General features: G+C 41.4%; 1 protein-coding gene across 1 annotated transcript in view; it reads left to right on the forward strand.

Annotated features, from left to right (window-relative positions):
- The first annotated feature begins 17,228 nt into the window (after positions 1 to 17,228).
- The window catches only part of IL23R (interleukin 23 receptor), an 81,444-nt gene continuing 72,235 nt past the window's right edge, over positions 17,229 to 26,437 (forward strand). Inside the window, exons 1-3 of the mRNA XM_054721122.1 lie at positions 17,229 to 17,279; positions 18,342 to 18,444; positions 22,900 to 23,196. Of these exons, the coding sequence (XP_054577097.1) occupies positions 18,375 to 18,444; positions 22,900 to 23,196 (367 nt within the window). The 5' untranslated portion in view covers positions 17,229 to 17,279; positions 18,342 to 18,374. The remainder of the gene's footprint in view (positions 17,280 to 18,341; positions 18,445 to 22,899; positions 23,197 to 26,437) is intronic.

Consider the following 26,437-nt stretch of genomic DNA (forward strand, 5'->3'; position numbering starts at 1 on the left):
GGCTTTCTTCTTCTTTTGGAAGAGGGGCTTCCTTCCTTTTATTTTGTAAATTAGACCTGCTGTTCCCAGCTCCCTCATTCTATGGAAATGTATCTGTTGCAGCTTTTCAGCTTCCCTATTCTAAGAGAGATATACCTCCTCCTGCTCTGCAGCCCTGTATTTCTTCCATAGTCCCCTTAATTTCTAAAATTTCCTAAAACCTGACTTTTTCACCCCCAAAAATTCCTGTTTCAATGATATGAGTTAGAATGGTTCTGAGCCTAAACTTCAGAGGTCTCCATGTGCCCTGGCCAGCTTACTGCTCCCAGAAGGAAGATGACCAATGTGTGGAATACAGCCACCCTCATCACCACAATCTGAAGTAGAGCTGGCCCCAGACAACATGCAGATCCATGGAAATAAAGGACAGTTGTTTTAAACCACTAGTTTGGGGTACTTTGCTGTACAACATTAAAGTGATAATGGCTAACTGATATACCTTCCATCCCATTCCATTCCCAATCATATGGTCCCCATAGGACTTACCAGGTTCTTCTTATAAGACCTGACCCTTTATAAGATTTTTTTACAAGATCCTGTTATCAGTTTGTCCAGAAGCCAACTGGGCCACTTAGAGCTCTTCGCACTATTTTGAAGTTGGAGGAACATCAGGCACTTCTTCTGTGGCAGAAAGTCTAAGGTATAACACCTGGGAGTTAAACTCAGCTGTGTTGGCCAGTCTGAGAAAGCAGATTCACAGTGCGAAAGATGAGTCAGCAGGTGGAGGGCGACACCTAGGGGCTTTTTAGAATCCCTGTTGCAGTTATCTTAAAGGTCCGGCTGCATCTTACTGTTTCTTAGGTTCTCTGAACCAAAAAATTCTCTTCTGTTTGACTAAGCTAGTCTGGTTTAGTTTAGTCGCTACAATTAATTACTTTTTTTATTGTGGTAAAAAAATAACATAAAATTTACTATCTTAACTATTTTTAAATGTTCAATATAGTAGTTCAATATAAATGTTCAATATAGCAACAGATCTCTAGAAATTTTTCATCTTGCAGAACTGAAACACTACATCCATTGAATAACAACTCCTCTTTTTTTCCTCCTCCCTACTCCTTGCAACCACTATTTTACTTCCTATTTCTATGAGTTTGATCATTTTAGATATTTCATATAAGTGGGATCATGCAGTATTTGTCTTTTAAAAAATATATTTTTATTGATTTCAAAGAGGAAGGAAGAGGGAGAGAGAGATAGAATTATCAATGATGAGAGAGAATCACCGATCAGCTGCCTTCCGCAAGCCCCCCATTGGGGATCGAGCCCACAACCCGGGCATGTGCCCTTGACCGGAATCGAACCTGGGACCCTTCAGTTCCCAGGCTGATGCTCTATCCACTGAGCCAAACCAGCCAGAGCAGTATTTGTCTTTTTGTGACCAGCTTATTTCACTTAGCATAACATCCTCAAGGCTTATCAATGTTATAATATGTGACTGGATTTTCTTCCTTTTAGGGGCTGCATTGCATGTATATACCACTTTTTTCTCCCATGGTAAATTTGTTATACCTAATGAACTAGTATTAACCTTATTGGTTTTTAAAATTTTTATTTTTAAAATTTATCTTTATTGTTGAAAGTATTACAGATGTCTCCTTTGTTTTGTTTTGTTTTCTTTTCCCATTGACCCCCTCTTCCTTGCACCTGCCCCTCCCAAGCCTTCGCCACACTATTGTCTGTGTCCATGGGCTATGCATATATGCATGTAAATTCCTCAGTTAATCTCTCCTCCCCATCCTCCTACCTCCACTTTCCCTTTGAAATTTATACCACTTTTTTTTATGGGTTCATTCACTGATGGACATTTAGATTACTTCCACCTCTTGGTATTTGTGACCAATGCTGCAATGAACATGGGCGTACAAATATATGCATCTTTTCTTTATGGATTCAAACTAATAATTGTTTATGCATTCTCTGCTTCCCTGTTTGGAAGAAAAGAATGAAAGAAGATAGTAGAGGACAATAACAATGGTTTTGGTACATGAACACCCATGAGTGGAACATACTCCCACCCTAGGGCCTTTGCCCATATCATACCCTTTACCTGTCAAAATCCCATCCTACCCTTATTTTAGAGGCTATCTTCAATGCCATGTCCTCTATGGAGCCTTCTAAGATTTTCCCAATGGAGAATCATTTTCATTAGCTTGAATCTCCATGAAATAGCTCTCTGCCTCACTATGGCACTTATCACATTTTACTTATTCTCCTTTTCTGTTGTACTCTTTCTGAAGAAAAAGACTGTGTCTTATTCATAACTATTTCCCAAATTATCCTATCAAGTGTTTAACACATAATAGGCACTCAATAAATATTTCTGAATTGAGTGGTGGCCCACCCAAACCCCTGATTTAAACTAGATCCCTCTTTTGTCTGAGCAACCCCATACTTACACTAATCCACCTACTTTAAACTGAAGATTCATGTTTCAATCATTGCCCATAATTTGAAATTAAAACCCTAATCTAAAATTGGATGAATGACTCAGTCAGCTAGTTTTTTAAATGTCAAGGTATTTGCTGCCAAAAGGCCAGCAGGCTGAATTTGATCATCCTTTAGGCTAAAGTCTATTTTAGCATCAAAGTTCTTTAGTTTTGTTATTTGTAGTTAGGTTTTTTTCCCCTCAATAATGAATAAATACATTTCCTGGTAACTTTCTTAAGTTATTAGAAAATTTGCCTTGGTTTGTTTTTCCTGATTTTTTACATAGGCATGTTCTGGGCTCAGTCCTAGGATTTCTTTCCTTTTCTATTCCTGGTTTACATCTATTTTCTTGGTAATCTCATCCATTTTTATGACTTTAAATTTCATCAATGTGTAGATGAAACTCAAATTTTTATATCCTGCCTGTATCTCTTTTCTGAATAGACTGATATGACCAACTGCCTATTCAACATCTCTATCTGGATGCATAGTAGTCATTCTAAACTTAACATGTCTCAACACAAATTCCTAAATCCCTTCCCCATTCCTCAGCAAGTATTTTCCTCTTCAAATTTTATCAGACCTCAATTAATGGCCACTTTACCCAAGCTTTCTAGTTACTTAGATCAAAATCCTTGGAGTCAAATCATTATCATTTCTCCACTTAAAACTCTTCAATGGTTTAACTCAATTATCAGAAGAGCTGAAGGCCTTCTAGAGTCTTACACTAGCCCATCACCCCTGGCTACAGTTATTTCTCTGAACTCATTTTCTTCTGACTTAATTCCCATTGTTCTCCCCTTCCTTACTTTGCTCCTCCCACAGTGGCCTCCCTACAGGACCTCTAATGCACCCTAGAGCTTCTTTTTCAACCTTCTTCCTGTCCCTCAACTGTTCTATCTGCCTGAAACTCAAATTAGAAATTGCTCATAGAGACTACGATGAACAATTATATGACAACAAATTGAATAATCTAGATGAGATGTGTAAATTCTTAGAAGCATACAACCTACTGAATCTGATCATGAAGAAATAGAAAGTCTGAACAGACTGATTAATAGTATGGAGACTGAATCAGTAATCAAAAATCTCCCAACAAAGAAAAGTCCAGGACCAGATGGCCTCACTGGTGAATTCTACCAAACATTTAAATTGAATTGATACCAATCATTATTAAACTCTTCCAAAAATCAAAGAGGAAATAATACTTTCAAACTCATTTTACAAGGCAACATTACCCTAATATCAAAGCCAGACAAAGATAAACAAAACTGACAAATCTTTTTGGTGCCCTGATACCTACGCCAAACAAAGACACCTCAAAAAAAGAAAATTACAGACCAATATCTTTGATGAACATGGATGCAAAAAATCCTCAACAGAATTAAACAACACATTAAAAAGGTTGGAAACTATGATCTACTGGGGTTTATTCTTGATATGCAAGGCTAGTTCAAATAGGCAAATCAATAAATGTGATAAAAAAATAAATGTGATATACTACAGTAACAAAATAAAACAAGGATCATTTCAATAGATGCAGAAAGAGCTTTTGACAAAATTCAACATCCTTTCATGGTAAAAGCTCTCAACAAATTAGGTATAGAAGGAATAACCTCAATATCATAAAGACCATTTATGACAGGCCCACAGCTAACATCATACTCAACATTAAAAAGCTAAAAGCTTTTCCTGTATGATCAGAAACAAGACAAGGATGCCCATTCTCATCACTTCTATTAACATAGTACTAGAAGTCCAAATCAGAGTAATTAGGTGAAAAAAAAAAAAAAAGAAAGAAAGAAAGGAAGAAAAGAAGTTCAAATTGAGAAAGAAGAAGTAAAACTCTCTTTTTGCAGATGACATGATCATATATATAGAAAACCCTAAAGACTCCACAAAAAAAAACCTATTAGAACTAATGAATTCACCAATGTTTCATGATAAAAAAAATCAATATATGAAATATCAATGAACTATCTGAAAGAGAAATTAAGAAAACAGTCTCATTTACAATAGCATCAAGAACAATAAAATACTTTGGATTAATTTAACCAGGATTATGAAAGACCTGTACAGTAAAAACTGTAAGAAAGTGATGAAAGCAATTGAAGAGGACCCAAATAAATGGAGAGATATTCCATGTTCTTGGATTGGAAGAATATTGTTAAAATTTCCATACTACCCAAAGCAATATACATATTAAATGCAATCCCTGCAAAATTCCAATAGAAGTTTTCAGAGGAAACAAAAGATCTAAAATTTGTATGGAACCCCATACCTCCCTAAAACAAACAAACAAATAAAAGAATAGTCAAGACAATCTTGAGAACAAAGAACAAAGCTGGAGGCATTACATTTCCTGATTTCAAACTACATCACAAAGCTATAGTGAGTAAAATAGTATGGTATTGGCATAAAAATAGAGAATGGAACAGAATAGAGAGAGCAGATATAAACCCATGCATATATGGTCAACTAATCTTTGACAAAGGCACAAACAACACATATTGGGGAATGGATAGTCTCTTCAATAAATAGTGCTGGGAAAACTGGATATCCATATGCAAAAGAATGAAATTAAACCTCTTATACCACTCACTAAATTAACTCAAAGTGGAGTAAGGACTTAAATTGAGACCTGAAACTATAAATCTCCTGAGAAAAATAAAGAGAAAAAAGCTCCTTGATATTGGCCTAGGCAATGATTTTTTGTATATAGCATCAAAAGCACAGGGAACAAAAGCAAAATTAAGGAAGTAGGACTACATCAAACTAAAAAGTTCCTGCACAGCAAAAGAAACAATAAAAAAAAAAAAAAAAAGAAAAAGAAAAGGCAACCTACTACATGGGAGAACATTTTTGCAAATCATATATCTGATAAGGGGTTAATATCCAAAAAATATAAGGAATTCATACAACTTAACAGCAAAATAGCCAAATAATCTGATTTTTAAATGGGCAAAGAATCTGGATAGACATTTCCCCAAAAAAGTTATGTTGGTGAGGATGTGGAGAAAAAGAAACTCTTGTACACTGTTAGTGGGAATGTAAATTGGTACAAACACTATGAAAAATAGTATGGAGGTTTCTCAAAAAATTAAAAATAGAACCATCTGATCCAGCAATCCCACTTCTGGGAATATATTCAAAGGAAGCAAAAGCAATATTTCCAAGATATACCTGCATGCCCATGTTCATTGCCACATTATTCTCAATAGCCAAGACATGGACAAAATCTAAGTGTCTGTTAACAGATGAATGGATAAAGAAAATAATATATATATATATACACACACAACAGAATATTATTCAGCCACAAAGAGAAGGAAATTCTGCCATTTATAACAACACTAGGAGCCCAGCACACGATTCGAAATCATGTGGTGCCACCCACCCTCGAGTCTCTAGTCGGGCCCTGCCTCCCTCCCCAGGCCATGCAGCAGCTGCAGTCACTGCTGGTCCGGCCCTCCCCCAGTGCAGGCGCATGGAGGCCCCTGCTGCCCCGCCCCGATGCTGCGCACACAACCTCCTCCTGTCCTGTCGACTTGTTACGGCATCCCGGTTAATTAGCATATTTCTCTATTTTATATATATATATAGATGAATGAATATTGTTGGCATTATGCTAAGTCAGGCTGGGTGTGGGGGAAATGGGGAGATGTTGGTAAGAAGGTACAAACTTTTAGTTATAAGATGAATAAATTCTGAGTATCTGATGTATAGCATGGTGACTATAGTTAATAATACTGTATTGTATACTTGAAATTTGCTAAGAGAGTAGATGTGAAGTGTTCTTACCATAAAAAAATTAAAAGCTAACTATGTGAGATAATGGATGTGTTAATTATCTTGATGGTGGTAAACATTTCACATATGTATACATATACAAAATCATCATGTTATACACTTTAAATATATACAATATTGTCAATTATTCATCAATTTAAGAAATTATATTATTGCATGTCTGATATGGCCTTCTTCTTCTTCTTCTTTTTTTTTTTTTTGAGTCACTAAAGGCTCAAGGTCTATTTTGAAGGGGATAATAGAAGAAGAGTTTAATGGAATAAAACCCTTCTCCTTCCCTCTACTTATAGTTAAATTGCATAAGTAAAATGTGTAAGCAATAGACATATCAGTAATTCCCTCCAGATGTCTCATATTTTAGAATTGACCAGGAATGAACTTCCTCTTTATATTCCTTTCTTTAAAGTTTTCCTCGTTACTTTATGTGTTTAGTATTTTTTAAATGTTTTAAAATGATCACATATATTCATCCTAAAAAGTAGGAAGTTAAAAAAATGCAAAAGGAAGAAAAAAATAATCATAATTCTATAATCCAAAGAAACTACTATTGATATTTTGGTGTATTTTTTCCACATATGTCTCTTTGTTTGGCTTATATAGTTGAGCTCTATCTAGTGAAATGGTCTAAATGTTTTCCTTACATACCTTTAAAAAAGCTTTTAAAATTATGCACTCCCTTACATATTTTTTAATTTATATTTAAAATATGAAACATAGGAGACTGAGAAAGATGGCGGCGGAGGTGAAAGGCTGATCTGTTGCCTCGCATGGCAGTTTCGGAAATACAACTGAAACATGGACTGGTGAGGGTGGCGACTGCTGCTCGCGTCTCCCCAGACCGGGCGGCTGCTCCTCTCAGTCAGCACCGCAGCCGGGGCCATGGGCTCGTGGGCGCCACGGCAGCTGCTGTGGCGGCGGCCGCGGACTCGGCGCAGCGGCTCTCGGTGAAGGAAGAGACCATCTTTCTGCAGGAGGGGCTCATCCGCGTCACCGACCTGGCCGAGCTGCCCAGAGAGATCCTCGGGGCCCCGGATGCCGCCAACACCGATTTGGAGGATTCTTAGGATTTCCCATCTTACATTCAAGTCCTTTAGCCATTTTGACAGAGGAGAACCAAGAAGGCGGCAAAGTTAAACAAAGGAACTGCGAACTGCGCCGCACACAGCAATTTCAGGGGCACGACTGGAGGACAGAGCGTCTGCCACCCAGAACTACAGGAGAGATGGCTGAATGGTAGATTTACAGCTAAGAGGGAAGAGGAAACCAGCGAAATCAGAGGGGATGAGGTGCGGAGGCACGTGGGTCGGGCTGGTGGCGGGGGAAGGGGGCTTTTGTTCCAAACCTAGGGGAGATTAGCTCCCCATCACCCTGAAATCCAGCTTCTGGGGACGCGCGGGAGACCCAGACGCCTGCAGGGAGAGGCGGGACTCTTGCGGAGGTGTGCCCAGCAATCAGTGTTTGCTGCACTGGAGTGCGGAACGAGGGGGCTTAGAAACATGGAAGGCAGAAGGAGCAGACTTCTAGCCATTGCGGTTCGCCGCGCCATGGCCTGTTGGCGCCCTGAGACCCCGCCCCGCCCTGAGACCCCGCCCCGCCCTGGGACCCGCCCCGCACGTTTTGAAGACCCGCCCCGCAAGTCTTGCAGGCGCACCTGCGCTCCAAGCAACGGCTTGTGCATGTGGGTGGCCTGCCCTCTGGCAGCTTGACCAGATGAACTGCTGTTCTAGTCGGACTGCTCCAGGGCCACTCAGACAGGAGGAAGAAACTACAGTTTTTGCTGTAATCCCTGCTGAGTGCCTAAGGCAGTAGCTGATCTACACCCCATTGGAGACCCAGAAACTAGGGCATCTAGTGGTCTGTGGGAGATGACACCAGATTTCAACCACGCGCATAAGGGACACATTCAACAGGCAGATTCAGTGAGCGCCAAAGCCTTGCTGCACCAAGACCCGGCAAATAAACGTGTCTCCTGCACAGCAACTCTTCCTTTATAGACAAAGAGGTCCCTCCCAGTGACACCAACAACAATCAAGACTTAACTATACAAAGGAGGACCAAGATGGAGGCATAGGGCGGAAGCCTGATTGTTGCCTACCACAACAACTTTGAGACTACGACAGGAGAGCAGAGCAGACACCATCCAGAACCACCAGAGGGCTGGCTGAGTGGATGCTCTACAACTAGAATAAAAGAGGGGTATGCGGGATGATGCTGATGCCGGTGACCCAAAGACCACACTTTAAGAACTACTGCTCAGGCGACACAATGGCGGCCTAGAACGTGCTCGGCGCAGTTCCCCCGGTGGTCTCCGGCTGAGGGGACGGCTCCACTCGCTGCCGAGCACGGACAGACGAGCCCCTATGAGACATGGGGTGGGAGACTCCGCGCTTGCTGACCTCCGAGTCCTTCAAGAATCTCAATGCCCCGGAAGCGGCCAGGTGCGCATGCTCGGCGACCGGCCACCGCTGCAGTCCCAAGGGCCGACGCAGCGACACCGGACCAGCCCGCTGCCATGCACCAGGCACACCGGAGCTTCGCCGAGCCCGCCGCCCAACGAGTTCTGCAGCGGCCGTCCTGGAGCTCTGAGAAAATGGCCAAAGGAATTGCTGAGAGGGAATTGACCAACAGGAATTGGGATCAAGAAGACGAAACCCCGCTGGGACCCGGGTGCGGGCGAGGTTGCGCGCCTCTGGGCTCGGGTGTGGTCACACGCCTCTGGGTCTAGGTGAGGCCTCACGTCCCTGGGTCTGGGTGAGGCCACGTGCCCCTGGGTCCAAGTGAAGCCGGATTCCGGGTCCGGGTGAGGCCATGTGCCCCTGGACCTGGATGACGCTGGGTCCCGTGCCCGGGTGAGGCCACACGCCCCTGGGTCTGGGAGAGGCCACGCGCCCCTGGGTCCGGGTGAGGCCATGTGTCCCTGGATCCGGTTGAGGCCTCGCGCACCTAGGCCCGGGTGAGGCCACGTGCCCCTGGGTCTGGGTGAGGCCACGTGCCCCTGGGTCTGGGAGAGGCCAAGCGTCCCTGGGTCCGGGTGAGGCCATGTGTCCCTGGATCCGGGTGAGGCCTCGCGCGCCTAGGTCCGGGTGAGGCCACGTGCCCCTGGGTCTGGGAGAGGCCACGCGCCCCTGGGTCCGGGTGAGGCCATGTGTCCCTGGATCCGGGTGAGGCCTCGCGCGCCTAGGCCTGGGTGAGGCCACGTGCCCCTGGGTCTGGGAGAGGCCACGCGCCCCCGGGTCCGGGTGAGGCCATGTGTCCCTGGATCCGGGTGAGGCCTCGCGCACCTAGGTCCGGGTGAGGCCATGTGCCCCTGGATCCGGGTGAGGCCACGCGCCCCTGGGTCCGGGTGAGACCACGCGCCACTGGACCCGGATGAGGCTGGGTCCCTGGGCCCGGGTGAGGCCATGTGCCCCTGGGTACGGGTGAAGCCGGATCCTGGGTCCGGGTGAGGCCGTGTGCCCCTGGATCCATCCGGGTGAGGCTGGGTCCCGGGCCCGGGTGAGGCCACGCGCCCCTTGGGTCTGGGTGAGGCCACGTGCCCCTTAGTCCGGGTGAAGCCGTGCCCCTGAGTCCGGCCGAGACCAAACCAGAGGGAGTTGGACCTCCGTTACCACCATTTGTCCACCATCCAGAAATGAGGGGTCAGTGCTGACATGTACACATAAGGAACTGGTGGACATTGAAATTGGGTCTCAAAAGAACTGTTGGTCCAGAAAGAAACTCACTACAGACTGATTCATTTGCCTGTCAGCATAACTATTATTGCTTGTCTCACATTCAGTTCTTATAAGTATATATCTAGTGACATATGATCTCGCTCATCTAGGGGAAATGATGAACAACATAGACTGAGGAACAAGAACAGAACCAGAAACAAGGAGGCATCGATTGGACTATCGGGCCTCAGAGGGAGGATAGGGGAGGGTGGGGGGAGGGGGAGAGTTCAACCAAAGGACTTGTGTGCATACATATGAGCCTATCCAACGGTTAAGTTCAACAGGGGGTTGGGGCATGCGTGGGGCGGGGGGTGGGATGGGAATGGGGGGATGAGGACAAATATGTGACACCTTAATCAATAAAGAAATTAAAAATAAATAAATAAAATATGAAACATAAGTCAAATAAACTTACTTCCTTTTACATTGGAAATGGAAATTATTGAACATTTTGTAAGATGAAATAAGGGAGACTAGGCTGTAATAGGAACAAATATGCCTTTAACTATCTTATTACTACAGCAAATCTAGTAAAGAAATCAAGTACAATTTTTACATAAATTTTACCCAATGTGTCTAGAAAAATGTGATAGTCCATTAAAAATCTCATTTACATTTAGGAGGATAACCATAACCATATTGCTTCTAATCCCAGTTTCAGACTATTCCAAAGTGGTCCCAAATATCCCCAAATTGACTAAAATTCTGAGTATCTCAACATTAACTGAAACACAAGTATTTTAATAAGCTTCACTTTTCTAAAAAATATATATGTCAGATAAAGAATACAGCCTTATAAGTTTAAAGCTCTTGATTAATTATGCAAGGGCACCTTCCTAAATTCAATATTTCCATTTGTTTGGTACCCTGGAACTACTTATATCCAGGGTAATGCACAATACTGAGATTTGGGATGGAGGAATACTATTTTTTTATGAAGTGAGAGAAAGATGACTGTGAACCCAGGCTCATTCTCAGAGAAAGCAAATTTGAGAAAGGGTACATGTCGAATTTGAGAACCTGGAAATTGACCTCCTTTGAAGTATGCATGCAATCTTTAAGAGCTAGATTTGTACATTGAAGTTTTTGAACTCGCCCACACTTCTTAGAGTTCTTAAGTTTCTAAAAAACTCATAGGAAATAAGAGTTTGCATATCTCACAGGAAATGATGATGATTCAGCCTGTAGCACCTGTTTCTCCAACAGAGCTGGAGGAGCCATAAGGTGTTTGATGCCAAGAGGCATCAAGCAGCTGCGTGTAGGCACCATCCTTTGGATGAGTCAAAGGAGTTATGGTGTTTATTTCTCTTCATAGAATCTACATAACTCTTTATGAATAATGGGGTAATTAATTCAGGGGTTGAGATAATTAATAAAATAAAGTGACGCCTCATTTATCTGGCTTATTTGAAGAACGCGTTCTTCCAAGTGAAATTATCCTCAAGACAATTAAAACTTACAACTTCAAGTTTAAGCCATGAAGTTAGAAAAACAAGTCCAACACTTTTGATAACAAGTTTTCTTAAATGAATAATGAGAGTTGTGAGCGTGGCAAAGTAGGGCAGGGCCAGACAGTGAGCTGTTGGTGCAGTAAAGTGGATACGATGTGGCAGCACACACCCACTGGAGGATGACAGGGTAGCAGCAGAGGCAGTTGAAAGAGGGATGCTGGTATCATGCAATCAAGTGCAGAGTCACACGTGTGAGATCAAACAGGAGGCAGCAGGCAAGAAACGGAGCCTGAGTCATTGACCCAGATCAGGTAAGCTTTGCTCTACAGGAGTTGGCCCACAGGGCTGAAGCTCGAAAGAGTGTGACCTGAGGCTGTTGTATATTCCTCTCTGTATATACTAGTAACTGTTTTCGTATCTTTCCATTAGCCTTTTATTCTGTCCTATTGTACTTTTAAAATACCATCTTCTTTCCCAGTTCAGGATCCTGGAAAGCCATTAACATCCTCTTCTGTCGTCAGAGCCTCTGGCACAGTGACTGTTGACACAGAGGAGGCACTAAAGGAAGGTGCAGCCTGTATTAGGCCTGTAACAACAGAAAGGCAGGGTGGCACAGTCAGGCATCAAAATAACTCTTCACTTTCGTTGCACATACAGTCTACAGTACACTGGAGCATGCCAAAGAGTAGTTTCAGCTCTTATACTGTACATAAGAGTCTTTTTAGCCTATTTAGTGCTACATTTTATGGTTTTTGATGGTGATTTCGCTGTTTAAAATGGCCCCAAAGTATAGTCCTAAAGTTCTAAATACAAGGCTACAATGTATATTATAAAGAAAATATATATGTTAGATAGGCTTTGTTCAGGCATGAATGACAGTGTTACTGGCCCAAAGTTTAATGTTAATTAATCAACAATATAGATTAAATAAGATGTCTTTAATCAGAAACACACATAAAACCAGATTATGTGTTGATCTATTGATGAAAATGTGAACAGAAGCTTGCAAGACAAAAAATAATGTGAATCATTAAAATAGTAAATGAGTTGAACTTAAAATTAAAAACTTCTGCCCTGGCCAGTTTGGCTTAGTGGATAGAGCATCGGCCTGTGGACTGAAGGGTCCCAGGTTCGATTCTGGTCAAGGGCATGTACCTTGGTTGCAGGCTCCTCCCCAGCCTAGGCCCTGTTTGGGGCTTGTGCAGGAGGCAACCAATTGATGTGTTTTTCTCACATCGATGCTTCTCTCTGTCTTTTTCTCTCTCTTCCACTCTTCCTAAAAATCAATGGAAAAATGTCCTAGGGTGAGGATTAAAAAACAACAACAACAACAAAAAACTTCTGCTCTCAAAGACATCATCCTATCTAATAAAAGAGTAATATGCAGATTGACCATCACTCCAATACACAAGATGGCTGCCCCCATATGGTCAAAGATCCTACCCCCATGTGGAAACAAGATGGCCACCATAAGATGGCCAGCAGGGGAGGGCAGCTGGGAGGGACCAGGCCTGCAAGGGAGGGCAGTTGGGGGCGATCAAGCCTGCAGGGGAGGCAGTTAGGGGTGATCAGGCCGGCAGAGGAGGGAAGTTGGGGGTGACCTGGCCTGCAGGGAAGGGCAGTTGGTGGGGACCCAGACCTGCAGGGGAGAGCAGTTGGGGGGACAAGGCATGCAGGGGAGGGTAGTTAGGGATGACCAGGCCTGCAGGGAAAGGCAGTTAGGGGTGATCAGGCCTGCAGGGGAGGGCAGTTAGGGGCAAACAGGCTGGCAGGGAAGTTGTTAGGGTGTGACCAGGCTGGCAGGCAGAAGCAGTTAGGGTCAATCAGGAAGGCAGGCAGGTGAGCAGTTGGGACCTAGCAGTCCTGGATTGTGAGAGGGATGTCCGACTGCTCGAGGGATCCCAGATTGGAGAGGGTGCAGGCTGGGCTAAGGGACACTGGGCCTCTAGTTAAGAAAATAAAAAGATTAGCCATAGACTATGAGAAAATAATTTCAGAACACATATTTGATAAAGAACTGGTTTTTCAAAACATGCAAATAACTTTCAAAATGCAATAATAAGAAAAACAACAAACCAATAAAAATGGGCTAAAGAAATATATACAGTACTAGAGGCCTGGTGCATGAAATTTGTGCACTTGGGGGTCCAGCCTGCACCCTCTCGTAGTCCGGGAGCTCTTGGGGAGCAGGCCTAAGCTGGCAGTTGGACATCCTTAGCGCCACCGTGGGAGCGCACTGACCATCAGGGGGCAGCTCCTGTATTGAGCATCTACCCCCTGGTGGGCAGTGCGCATCATAGTGACCAGTTGCTCTGCTGCTCGGTCGATTTGCATATTAGCCTTTTATTATATAGAATGCCCTGCTGATGTGCTCAGTGGTTGAGCATTGACCCATGAACCAAGAGGTCATTGGTTTGATTCCTGATCAGGGCACATGCCCAGGTTGTGGGCTCAATCCCCAGTAGGGGGCATGCAGGAGGCAACCGCGGGATGATGTTTCTCTTTCATCATTGATGTTTCTATCTCTCTATCCCTCTCCCTTCCTCTCTCTATATAAAATATCAATAAAAACATATTTTTAAAAAATAATAAAAATTTTTATTGAAAAGATGATTAAGAACCACCACCAGCCCTCACACTACTATATTTCTTCTTTCTTTTTTGGGTCAACATTTTCTGGTTCTGAACACCACTCCTTCCCTTATTGCTCTAAGTATTCTCTTTGAATCCTCTTATTTTTATATATTGAAATGAAAAAAATTATTTATTGATGAGAAAGAGAAATGTCCATTTTTTGTTACAAGTGTTTATATTTATGCATTCAATGGTTGATTCTTTTTAAAAATATATTTTTATTGATTTCAGAGAGGAAGGGAGAGGGAGAGAGAGTTAGAAACATCAATGATGACTCATTGGTTGGCTGCCTCCTGCATGCCGCCTACTGGGGATTGAGCCCACAACCTGGGTATGTGCCCTGACAGGGAATTGAACTGTGACCTCCTGGTTCATAGGTCAATACTCAGCTACTGAGCCATGCCAGGCTAATGGTTGATTCTTATATGTGTCCTGAGGGGGGTCAAACCCGCACCCTGGCATATCAGGACTACGCTCTAACCAACTGAGCTACCTGGCCAGGGCTGAGTCTTCTTATTCTAATTTTAGTTTCAATACTCTTGATATGCTAAAATCATCCAAATTTAGGTCTCCAACTCAAACTTTTCTCCCAAGTTTATCAATGTCTACAGCAGCCTATCAGATAGTTCTCTCTGAATATGTGCTAAACATCCCCAAATCAACATGCTCAGAACTAAATTCATAATTTCCCCACAATCTCTTCTCCTTTTGTGTGCTCAGTTAATGTCATTATCAACTGGGTCAGCAAAACTAGTCACCAGAGTCATTCTTCGTGACCTGAACCCTTAACTTTCCACACACATAGTTGACTGCACAATGCCAGAATCACCATTTCCTCATTGGTCACAACAGCCTGTCCAACCTGCCTCTACAGAGCTCTCAGTTCTATGTTCTCCTCCCAGTTCTTGCTGCTTTGCTTTGCTTTGGATCCTCATCAGCTTTTGATTTTCGTTAGCCTCCTAACTGGGCTCTTTTTAAAAATACGTATATATTTATTCATTTCAGAGAGGAAGGGAGAAGGAGAGAGAGATGGAAACATCAATGATGAGAGAAAATAACTGATCAGCTGCCTTCAGCACACTCGCATACTAGGGATCAAGCCCGCAACTCGGGTATGTGCCGTAACCAGGAATCCAACCATGACTTCCTGATTCATAGGTTGCTGTTCAGTCACCGAGCCACTCCAGCCGGGCTCTTAACTGGGCTCTTTATCTTCAGTTCATTCTCTCCACTATAATTAGAATTATCTTTCTAAAATCTAATCTAGTTATGTTATTCATATTTAACAACCTTTGCTATCTCTTGACTGACATCAAGATAAAGGTTAAACTACTTCGCAGGAATACAAGGCCTATTACAATCTGCCATTGACCTAATTTTCCAGCTCAAATCTTATTCCTCTCAACCTGAAGAAATGCTTGCCAGTCCCATAACGTTCATATTACTTGCAAATTTTGTTCTTGTGAAATGTTTTTCTACACACTCTCCTTCACAGGTTAGAAAATTGTTACAAATCATTTAAACCCAGTTGATAGTCATTTCTTCTGTGTGGTCTTTAAAAATGGTAATCTTATTTGTTATATATTCCAGTGGTTCTCAACTCTAACTGTTCATTCTATCACCTGGGAGAGGAGGGCTTTAAAAAATGTCAATGCCCAGCCTCTACCCACAGAAATTCAGACTGCATTATCTAGAATGAATCGAAGTATAGGAATCAGTTAAGTATTCCTCTAGAGTCATGGTCGGCAAACTGCGGCTCGCGAGCCACATGCAGCTCTTTGGCCCCTTGAGTGTGGCTCTTCCACAAAATACTATGGCCTGGGCGAGACTATTTTGAAGAAGTGGCATTAGAAAAAGTTTAAGTTTAAAAAATTTGGCTCTCAAAAGAAATTTCAACCCTTGTACTGTTGATATTTGGCTCTGTTGACTAATGAGTTTGCCGACCACAGCTCTAGAGTATTCTAATGTGTGCGTTACTAAAGATATAAAAATTTAAAAGACAGTGTGGAGTTTCTGACTTCAAGAAGTTTGCAGTAGAGGAAACAAGTAAAATTAATCATTTACAAATAGAAAGAAGTGTATAAAGTGAAAAGGATGTGCATGTAGAACAAATAGAGGAAGCAGGAACAAAAGGCATGCCAGGAAAGGCCCCCAGTGATGCCTACTATAAAGCCAACCAAATATTTGGTAAATTTATTATTAGCTTGTAGAATCCTGCTAAACTGTGAACCATAGTTTAAAACGACTGATCTGTAATGTAATCACTGTACACAATACAACAAAGGAGCTGTTTTATAATCAATAACCATTATACCTTTAATGCCCAGAACAATACCTGGCACAAAATACTACTAAAAAATGCTTGTTAAATAAATTAAAGGTCTGAAATACTATGCTGCAGTGAAAAGGAGGGCTCTCTTACCCTTTGAAACAGCATGGAGGGACCTGGAGAGTATTATGCTAAGTGAAATAAGCCAGTCAGAGAAAGACAAGTATCACATGACCTCACTCATATGTGGAATCTAATGAACAAAATAAACTGATCAACAAAATAGATCCAGAGATATAGGACAGACTGAGAAATCTCAGAGGGAAGGCGGGGGAGGGTGGGTGGGTGGGCAGTGATCAACAAAAGAACTTGTATATAACCCATGGACACAGACAATAGGTTGATGAAGGCCTGAGGTCGGGTTGGGGGCAGGCTAGGAATCAATGGGGGAAAGAATGTCCTATATAATACTTTCCACAATAAATATTTAAAAAATAAATTAATGGTCAACAGTAGCATTTAAAATTTTTCTTAAGAAACAAATTTATAATTAATATCAATGTTGTTACAAATTAAAACTAAGCATCATGTATTTGGTGTCAAAGATTTTGACAGAGCACCTTTATGTGTTCTGCTCTTCGGTTGAGATAGGTAATTCTAACTTAAGCTGAGAAAACAAAAAGTACTGACAGAGCAGTTCACTTTCAATAATCTGGGTTTTCCCAAATAGTGACATGAGAGCCAGTCATTTTGAATTGGACAGTTTGAGTTCCTCTTCAAGAATCTGAAATGTAGGTCAGGGCTTTGCTGACATTTCCACTTGCTTCATAGCTGAGACTCTGAAGTGATCATTGACAGGCAGGCGGTGGGGAAAGAAGAAGTGATGCCGGCCTGGCTCTGAAGTGGAACTATGTGCTTCAAACAGACTGAAAGGTAAAGAGAAAACGAACATCCAAATACTTAAAAACAGCTGTATTCCCTGTTGGAAATACATGGGCAAAATTATTTTCTCTTATAAGTTCTTGTGGTATTTTATACAGTGGTTACGGATGATAGTTGAATCTATAATATTGTCTGACATCAATCACCTTAGTATTTATTGTGCATAGTCTAGTAGGTGAGTAGTTAACTTCTGAAATATTTTAGGGCTTGTTTTCACTATTATCTATAAAGATGACACCTACTATTGTTAACAATAGTAGTTCCCTAGTTCATGAGTCATGAGAACCCCAGTTTTTAAAAATGTTATTAGATATTTCATGCTATTTGATGAGTTATGCATTTTGTTTTGTTGTTGTATATTAAAGGCTCAGGGTTTAATTAAACAGATAAAATAAGTGAAAAATGTTGATTATTGAATAACTGAATTACTAATAATGTAAGAAACTGATTAATTGAGTAATGTAACTCCAGTGGTAAACTCATGGCAATTTCTATATTATGTTTCTTTTGAGCTCTCCAGAGATGAGTGAGCTTTCTGTAAATTTAACTGGTGACAACACATACACATTTGTTTCACTTCATCCACTTCATCTTTCTTCATTTTAAATGCCTTTTCTCTGGAGATTATGAGATTTTTGTTTTTTCCTAAGTTTTACTCATCAAATACTGATATTCCTGGAGCTTGTTAGATGCATAACCTGGTCAGGAGGAAAGTTCATCATCAGGATTTAGAGCAGAAGGAGATTTATGATGAGATAGACTAGACAAGAGGAACTGTATCATATCCAGGATCAAAAGGTCCTACTGAGCTAATTCATAGTGATTTTTGAAGGGTGTTAAATGGCATTCTTTTGCTTTACTCCATATTATACCTCTTCACACACTAGTGACTTTTTACCATTTGCCTCCTTCTTTCTTCCATCCCTCCTTTCTTCCATCTCTCCTTTCTTCCTTATCAGAGGTTTTTATCAAAGGTAATAATAACTGCTATGAAAAATGTGATGCCTTTTATTAAAATACTAAAATTTAAACTTTTTTGTATTTTTCTCCTAGAGAGGAACAAAGAGCTTTTCCCTGCTTTCAGACATGAATCAGGTCACATTTCAGTGGGATGTGGTAATAGCTCTTTACGCATTCTTCAACTGGTGTCATGGAGGTACAGTATTTTGAATACCTATTGTTACCTTTTATTCAAATAAAATATTGAATGTCTAATATTTCCAAGGTGTCATGTATGCTAGGATCTCTGAAGAATCAAGTTATTATGTTGAGAAAAATTATATGAGCATAAGAATTATGTGGAATGAAATAAAAAAGGCTCCCTCCTTCCTAAGGCAGGATTCCTTTCTCAAGTATGTATCCCTAACGGAACCACCTTTAACTCATATATAAACATTTCTGATAAGGAGCTTATTACTTCAAGTTGGCATGTTCTATCTCTGAACTATTATAACTGTTCTATGAAAATCCATCAAACATTTTGAATTGAATTCAATTCCACAGACCATTTATTGAGGGTTATTGTGTGTCAGGCACACTGTGCTAAGCTTTTTACCCCTCACAACAACAACTCTGTGCAGCAGTCTTCAGTGCTGTTATTATTCCCTTCCTACAATTTACACACACGTCTGGCACTAGGACAGACATAAGCAGTATTGAGGAATCCAGGAAGGGGATCCTCAGAAGTTCAGACAGCACAGCCATTTGTGTTTAGGAGTTTCTATTGGAGGCAATGGTATCCTGGGGATGCATGGCAAGGACTCATTTACTGGGTGACAAGCAACACCAAGGCAGGGTTCTAGGCCTCGGAGAAAACTTTCCAGATGGTGCAAGTTACTCAGAGTAGTGGCAAGTGCAAAACTGTATTCTACAGGCTGGGACACAATTATATTAGAGATATAGAGGTAGCCTCCTCATCGGAACTAGAATCCCTCCAGCAGGATATTGGACACTTCCAGAGTCAGCCCAACACTATCCAAGAAGATTTGGGGGAAATAAGGCACCAGTTACTTTTTCTGGCTTCTGGAAAAATGCAAATGATAAGTAGGACTTCTGTTTATCATTCAAGTGATTAATACAGAGCACAGAGAAATAAGATGGGTCCCTGTGAAGTGGCATTAGAGACCTTTCAGCTGTCCATCAGATATTATTTTATATACTAGTGTCCCGGTGCACAGATTTGTGCACATTGAAAGGAAATTAATTAGAAGAAATATTTTAGTATTGCTATTCGCCCTTTCTCTATAATAGAAGCGTCAACCAAATTCACGATCAACAATGACAGATCAAAACACATGCATGTGATTGACGCTAGCAAGAGCTTTATATATATTGCGCATGTGCAAGTCAACTTAACCATATATATATATATATATAAACTTGCTTAATTAGACCTGCTTTCTGAACTAGCTGAACTTTTCCCAGCCCAGTGAAGAACCCTAACTTCTCTTTCAGGTAATTGTCAGAAACACAGCAGTAAATATCAACATGAAGCAGATTATTATTGTAGATCACGCAGGTAGAACAAAGGGTAAAATATTTAACTGCAGCAGTATTTAGCTATATTCTGCGCAGTGAGAAAACCTGAAGTCATTTTCAAGTTCCACCATTTCTTACTTCTTTTCAGTCGGGTCAGGTTTTTAAACTTTCTAAATCTCCATTTTCCAGCTAATGAAAAGAAAATAGGATTCTCGCCAAAACCGGTTTGGCTCAGTGGATAGAGCGTCGGCCTGCAGACTGAAGGGTCCCAGGTTCGATTCCGGTCAAGGGCATGTACCTTGGTTGCGGGCACATCCCCTGTGGGGGGTGTGCAGGAGGCAGCTGATCGATGTTTCTCTCTCATCGATGTTTCTAGCTTTCTATCCCTCTCCCTTCCACTCTGTAAAAAATCAATAAAATATAAAAAAGAAAAAGAAAAAGAAAAAGAAAATAGGATTCTACCGAGTCTCCTATCTACCTACTTCAGGATTTCTGTGAGGATCAAATGAGATGAGGCATGTAAAAATGCTTCACAAACATTTGGTTAAATTGTAAAATGTTTGCACCTGGCTATAAAGCAAGTTGTATTCCTGGGCTGAAGAAACTCCAAGGAGGCTAATCGCTAGGGAGAGGAAGCCAGGCGTTGCTATGTGACGTCATTACCTGATGCCCACAGTGATTGTTTCCAGGCTGAGCTGAGCTGTGGGTTGCATTTTGCATTATGGGGTCTTGGCAGTGTTGGCTGTGAATTGATGGGGTGTCGCTCTGGGGTGGTGGTGGGGCCTGTGTCCCACTTGGGGGAAGCCAAGTGTTGGTTTGTCAGCACCAGGTCCATGGTGCCCTTTATTTTTAAATGGCCAGTGCGCGTCATGGTAGCTCCTGAATTGAGCATCTGCTCCCTGGTGGTCAATGCGCATCATAGCTATCAGTTGGATGGATGGACACTTAGCCTTTTATATATATACTAGAGGCCCAGTGTACAAAATTTGTGCATGGGGGGGGGCGTCCCTCAGCCCAGCCTGCACCCTCTCCAATCTGGGACCCCTCGAGGGATGTCTGACTGCCCAGTGGGATCGTGTCTAAACGGGCAGTCGGACATCCCTCTCACAATCCAGGACTGCTGGCTCCCAACCGCTCACCTGCCTGCCTTCCTGATTGCCCCTAACCGCTTCTGCCTGCCAGTCTGATCACCCCCTAACCACTCCCTTGCCAGCCTGATTGATGTCTAACTGCTCCCCTGCCAGCCTGATTGATGTCTAACTGCTCCCCTGCCAGCCTGTTTGCCCCCAACTTCCCTCCTCTGCCCGCTTGGTCACCCCTAACTGCCCTCCCCTGCAGGGTTGATCGCCCCCAACTGCCCTCTCTTGCAGGCTTGGTGCCTCCCAACTGCCCTCCCCTGCTGGCCTGATTGCCAACAACTGCCCTCCCTTGCAGGCCTGGTCCCTCCTAACTGCCCTCCCCTGCTGGCCATCTTGTGGTGGCCATCTTGTGTCCACATGGGGGCAGGATCTTTGACCACATGGGGGCAGCCATCTTGTGTGTTGGAGTGATGGTCAATCTGCATATTACTCTTTTATTAGATAGGATAGAGGCCTGGTGCATGGGTGGGGGCCAGCTGGTTTGCCCTGAAGGCTGTCCCAGATCAGGGTGGGGGTTCCCTTGTGGCATGGGGTGGCCTGGGAGAGGGGCCTGCGGTGGTTTGCAGGCCAGCCACGCCCCCCAGCAACCCAAGCGGAGGCCCTGGTATCTGGAATTTATTGATCTTCTACAATTGAAACTTTGTAGCCTGGAGCAGAGCCAAGCCTCCTGCTCACCCCATGGTGGCAGCCATTTCTGTTGGAATTTATTTATCTTCTATAATTGAAACATTGTAGCCTGGAGTGAAGGCCTGAGCTGGCCAGGGCTGCAGAAACTTGGCTTCCTCCATTGCCCGGGGCAACCCTAGCCTCCTGCTCTTCCAGCTCCGTGGCTGCCGCCATTTCTGTTGGAATTTATTTACCTTCTATAATTGAAACTTTGTACCCTTGAGTGGAAGCCTGGGCCTGCCAGGGTGTGTGGAAAGCTTGGCTTCCTCCATTGCCAGGGAAACCCAAGCCTCCCTCCTGCTCTCTGTGGCTGCAGCCATCTTGGTTGGGGTTAATTTGCATACTCGCTCTGATTGGTTGGTGGGCGTGGCTGATGGGCATGGCTTGTGGGTGTAGCAGAGTGATGGTTAATTTGCATATTACTCTTTTATTAGATAGGATAGATTATTTTTCAATCTGCTATGAAAATTTTTAATATAATCCAGACTACCTTTTCCAAGTTTTCTACTAGAATTTTATGTTACCCTTTTTAAATAGCTTTGCTAAATTAAAAATAATATATATCCCATGTTTAACATTCCTTTGTCCAATCCAAGAACCCTATTAAAAAGAGAAGTTAATGTATTTTTTTTACCTATTCTTATGCAATCCATGTTGACTCCTATGTATTGAAAAATTGACTTAATAATTCATTGTTAATATCAGTGTATTTCTCTTTAATTAATCCATCTATTTCTTTCTAACATGAATGTATATTACAATTACATATGTTGTTTTGCAATGTTCTTTTTAACTTAAAAAAATTCTGAACATTTCCCATATTATTAAATTAAGAATGAATTTTAAGTGGTTACCAAGCAATAGATTTCTGCCATAAGTAACAGTATGGTTTTATTCATTAAACTCTGAATTTTCTGGTAAAAGTAGTCTTTATCTAAAAAATAATAAAAACTGATAGATTAGTTGGGATTTGGATTCTGTAGTGCCAAGAGTTATATCTAATCTTACCTTTCAAAAAAGGTGTAGCCTCATAATGCCTTGGTTCTCTGCTTTACAATAAGAGAGCTAATTATAGTTGCTCTTTAGACAGAGAAGCTTAAAGGCTGATACTAGTCTTTTGTCATGCTCTTGAGTCTAACAGAAGCATAGTAAAAAATACATGACAATAAGCTAATCAATTAAAAGATACATTTAGTGCCCCAACTTTTTCCCAATGGAATTCATTTAATTAATATGAAAGAATACATTTTAAAAGTAATAGCCTATTTTTTAATCTCCTGCTTTGATGTTTTATATGGAATTTATTATTTTAATCTACTTATTTCCAGGAATTACAAATATAAACTGCTCTGGTCACATCTGGGTAGAACCAGCCACAATTTTTAAGATGGGTATGAATATCTCCATATATTGCCAAGCAGCAATTAAGAACTGCCAACCAAGGAATTTTTATTTTTATAAAAATAACATCAAAGAAGGATTGAAAATCACAAGGATTAATAAAACGACAGCTAAGCTTCGGTATGACAACTTTGTGGAACCACGTGCCTCCATGCATTGCACGGCTGAATGTCCTGGATATTCTCAAGAGACACTGATATGTGGAAAAGACATTTCTTCTGGATGTAAGTGTGTGGGGTGCATTCACAGTCCAAATAAAAGCTCGTCTAACAATTACTGGTAATCACCAACTTGTCTAAAAATAGAGGCAAGTTGATATCATTTACTTCTTATATTAGTTTATTACAGGGATTGCAAACTTAAATGTCTCCAGGGGCCAGGTTGGTGAAAAATATGAGTTACAAAAGCTGGTGGAAGCTGTGCAGAGAGGAGAGCAGAGATATGGTCTACTGGGGACAGCCACTGCCCAGCTCCAGCATTTGTGAGGGCTCAATATTACCAGAGTTTTTTACTCTTTAGAAGAAGACTGAAATATGAATTTTTAATGTGAACTCTATAAATGTTACCATGTTATCAATGACTCCAAAAAAACCCCAACAATTTTCAATACAGCATACATGAGAGGCAACAAACTCAGGTGTTAAATGTTTTTCATCTGTTTTTCCCTTATGTTTTTTATTTTTCCAAATTAATATCATCAACTTTGAAGCAGATCCTACTGTAAAATTTTGAAGCTAAGATTTAGGGAGAAAAACAGTTGCAAAATTAGCTTTGTGTTCTTGCTATACTCCTTACCAGCTGTGTGACCTTGGGCAAGTTGCTTAACAAATCCAAGCCTCAGTTCCATATCTGTAAAATGAGGCAAATTATACTGACTGTGGTAAGTCCTTAATTTTAATAATTTATTTTAAAGCACTTTATACACTTTAAAGTACAACCAATGTGCCTAAGCCCTTAAAAATACATCCTTTGGACAAAACATTGAAGATTCTGATACAATTCTCTGCTTGTAATCCCACTGCCCCAATTGTGAATCATTATGTTTATTACTTTAATTATTAAGAAAAAAATATAGTTAATCTTTAACATATTTGCTAAATTCAATTTGTGTGCAAGCATTCTGAAGATGTTTAAATTATTAGAGTAATATGGGCTGATTTGCATAATTATATACTTAATTTTTCATTGTGCTATTATGAAACATAGACCAATAAGTTCTGCACTGTTTTAACCCAGATATTTATTCCCTACTAGAGGCCTGGTGCATGAATTTATGCACAGACTGGGTCCTGCCAGCCTGCCCTGATCAGTGCCGATCAGGGCCGGCAGCGGGGAGGGCTGTGGGAGTCATAGCGACTGGTCATTCCAGTCATTCCAGTCACTTAGCTTTTATATATATAGATGACATCTAGGTCCATTTTCAGTGAAGGTACAGGGCTTTGGGTATGTGCTATGTTCTCTTCCTCTACACTTATGAGAATCAAATCTGAGTTCTTCCTTCTTCACCTCCAGACCTTACCTAGTAAGAGCCAGACCACCTGGACCTTAGAATGGATAACTGAAAAGCAGGGGACCTAAAATAAGGTCATTGTCCTATTTAACTCTGGTTGCCTGATCTTGCAAGAGTTTCAAAAAAAAAAAAAAAAAAGAAGAAGAAGAAGAAGCCCTGGCTGGTGTGGCTCAGTTGGTTAGGCATCATCCCATGCACCAAAAGGTTGCTGGTTTGATTCCCGGTCAGGGACACATGTTCAGGTGGGTAGGCAGTAGATCGATCCACACTTACATTAATGTTTCTTTCTCTCTCCCCCTTCTTCCCTCTTAAAAAAAAAAATCAATAAAAATATATTTTTTTAAGATAGAGAAGAAATATGGGAGGGGGTAGAAGTAAACTGAGGAAGAAAAGTAGTTGAAAAGGAAGTAGTATGTTTTGGAGTCAAAGAATAAGGTTGGCAACTGTATGCCTTAAACCAGGTGTCCTCAAACTACGGCCCGCGGGCCACATGCGGGTGTTTTTGCCATTTTGTTTTTTTACTTCAAAATAAGGTATGTGCAGTGTGCATAGGAATTTGTTCATAGTTTTTTTTGAACTATAGTTGGGCCCTCCAACGGTCTGAGGGACAGTGAACTGGCCCCCTGTTTAAAACGTTTGAGGACCCCTGCTGATAACAACATGCTAAACTTGCCCTAAATTGTGGGAATTGAAACCACAGGCAGACATCTTATCTGATGTATGAGGACTCTTTACCTTGTCCACATCCTCAGGAAATATAAATAAGCCTTAATGTTTAACTACTTCACTATTTATCCTTTGGGGTGGGGGTGTTGAGATAATATATAATTTTTTCAGAGGGCAAATTAGCAACTTCCACAGTTATGAGGAAAGATTAGTTTTTGATTTAAGCCAGAGGAAGAAAGAGGCCAAAGAAGCATGGCCTTCTTCCCTGTGCTGCAGTTTGGGTGATAGGTCACTACCAGTAGCTCTCCCAGTGCTGGCTGAGGGCCTCTGAGCCCCCCGAAACCATTGGGTGATGCTTCAAGTCAGGGAATGGCCTTTGCTGCCCTTCTAGGACCATATAATGAAGCACGTATTCTCTGCAAATGGCTGCTTAGAAAGGACATCACTCTTTCCTTTTATTTACTTTGTGAGTTGTAACTTCTCACATAGACCCCTGGTTATGAGTACGAAATGGTAACTGCCAGGTAAAAATTTACTCAAACCCCTGGATTGAAGAACCCCTGTGTTCTTGGGTTCTGCATTCTTAGCAAATAAGACTTCCTTTTTAAGTAGGTCAAAGAAAGGTTTTGAGGGTTTTTGAGGTACTCTAGAAATCACATTGCTTTTACTGGATCACTTTGATCACAGGATATTTGTCCTGTGAGCTTTACTATGTCAATTTATCGTTACTGCTTTAAACAGAATGATTATATGTATATTTTTAGACTGAAGACAAGTCATAAAAGACAGAGAGAAGATAAATCAATCACTGCTTTCCCTGAAAAGTTATCTATCTCTCTATATTTAAAATGATCTGTACTTTAATGTGTAATTTGTGAAACACAAACTTATTATTACAATTTCATTTGTAGCCGTAATTTTAAACATACCTTGGTTTCTTGTCTGTGATTAAATGCATGCTTATTATGGGAAGTTTCTTCTATCAGAATAACACCAACTCCTGGAATCAAACACTATGAGATGTCTTTATGCATTTAAAAATACCAAATTAAAATAAACATTGCATGGGACAGTCACATCACCACTTAATCATTTATTTAAAAGTTTAAATATCTTTGACTTAAATTTTAACCATCTTTGATCTCTACTTACCTTGATAAAAGCAGACTTGTTATCCAATAAACATCCTGAATATTCATCTTCAGCATTGCTCTTAAGTATTACTGGCACAATTAGGTTGGTTTGTGCTCTCCTTGGAGAAGGAATTAAAGAGTGATCTTTGTCAGAAG

This window comes from Eptesicus fuscus, chromosome 9, assembly GCF_027574615.1.
Source record: "Eptesicus fuscus isolate TK198812 chromosome 9, DD_ASM_mEF_20220401, whole genome shotgun sequence".
Taxonomy (NCBI): Eukaryota; Metazoa; Chordata; class Mammalia; order Chiroptera; family Vespertilionidae; genus Eptesicus; species Eptesicus fuscus.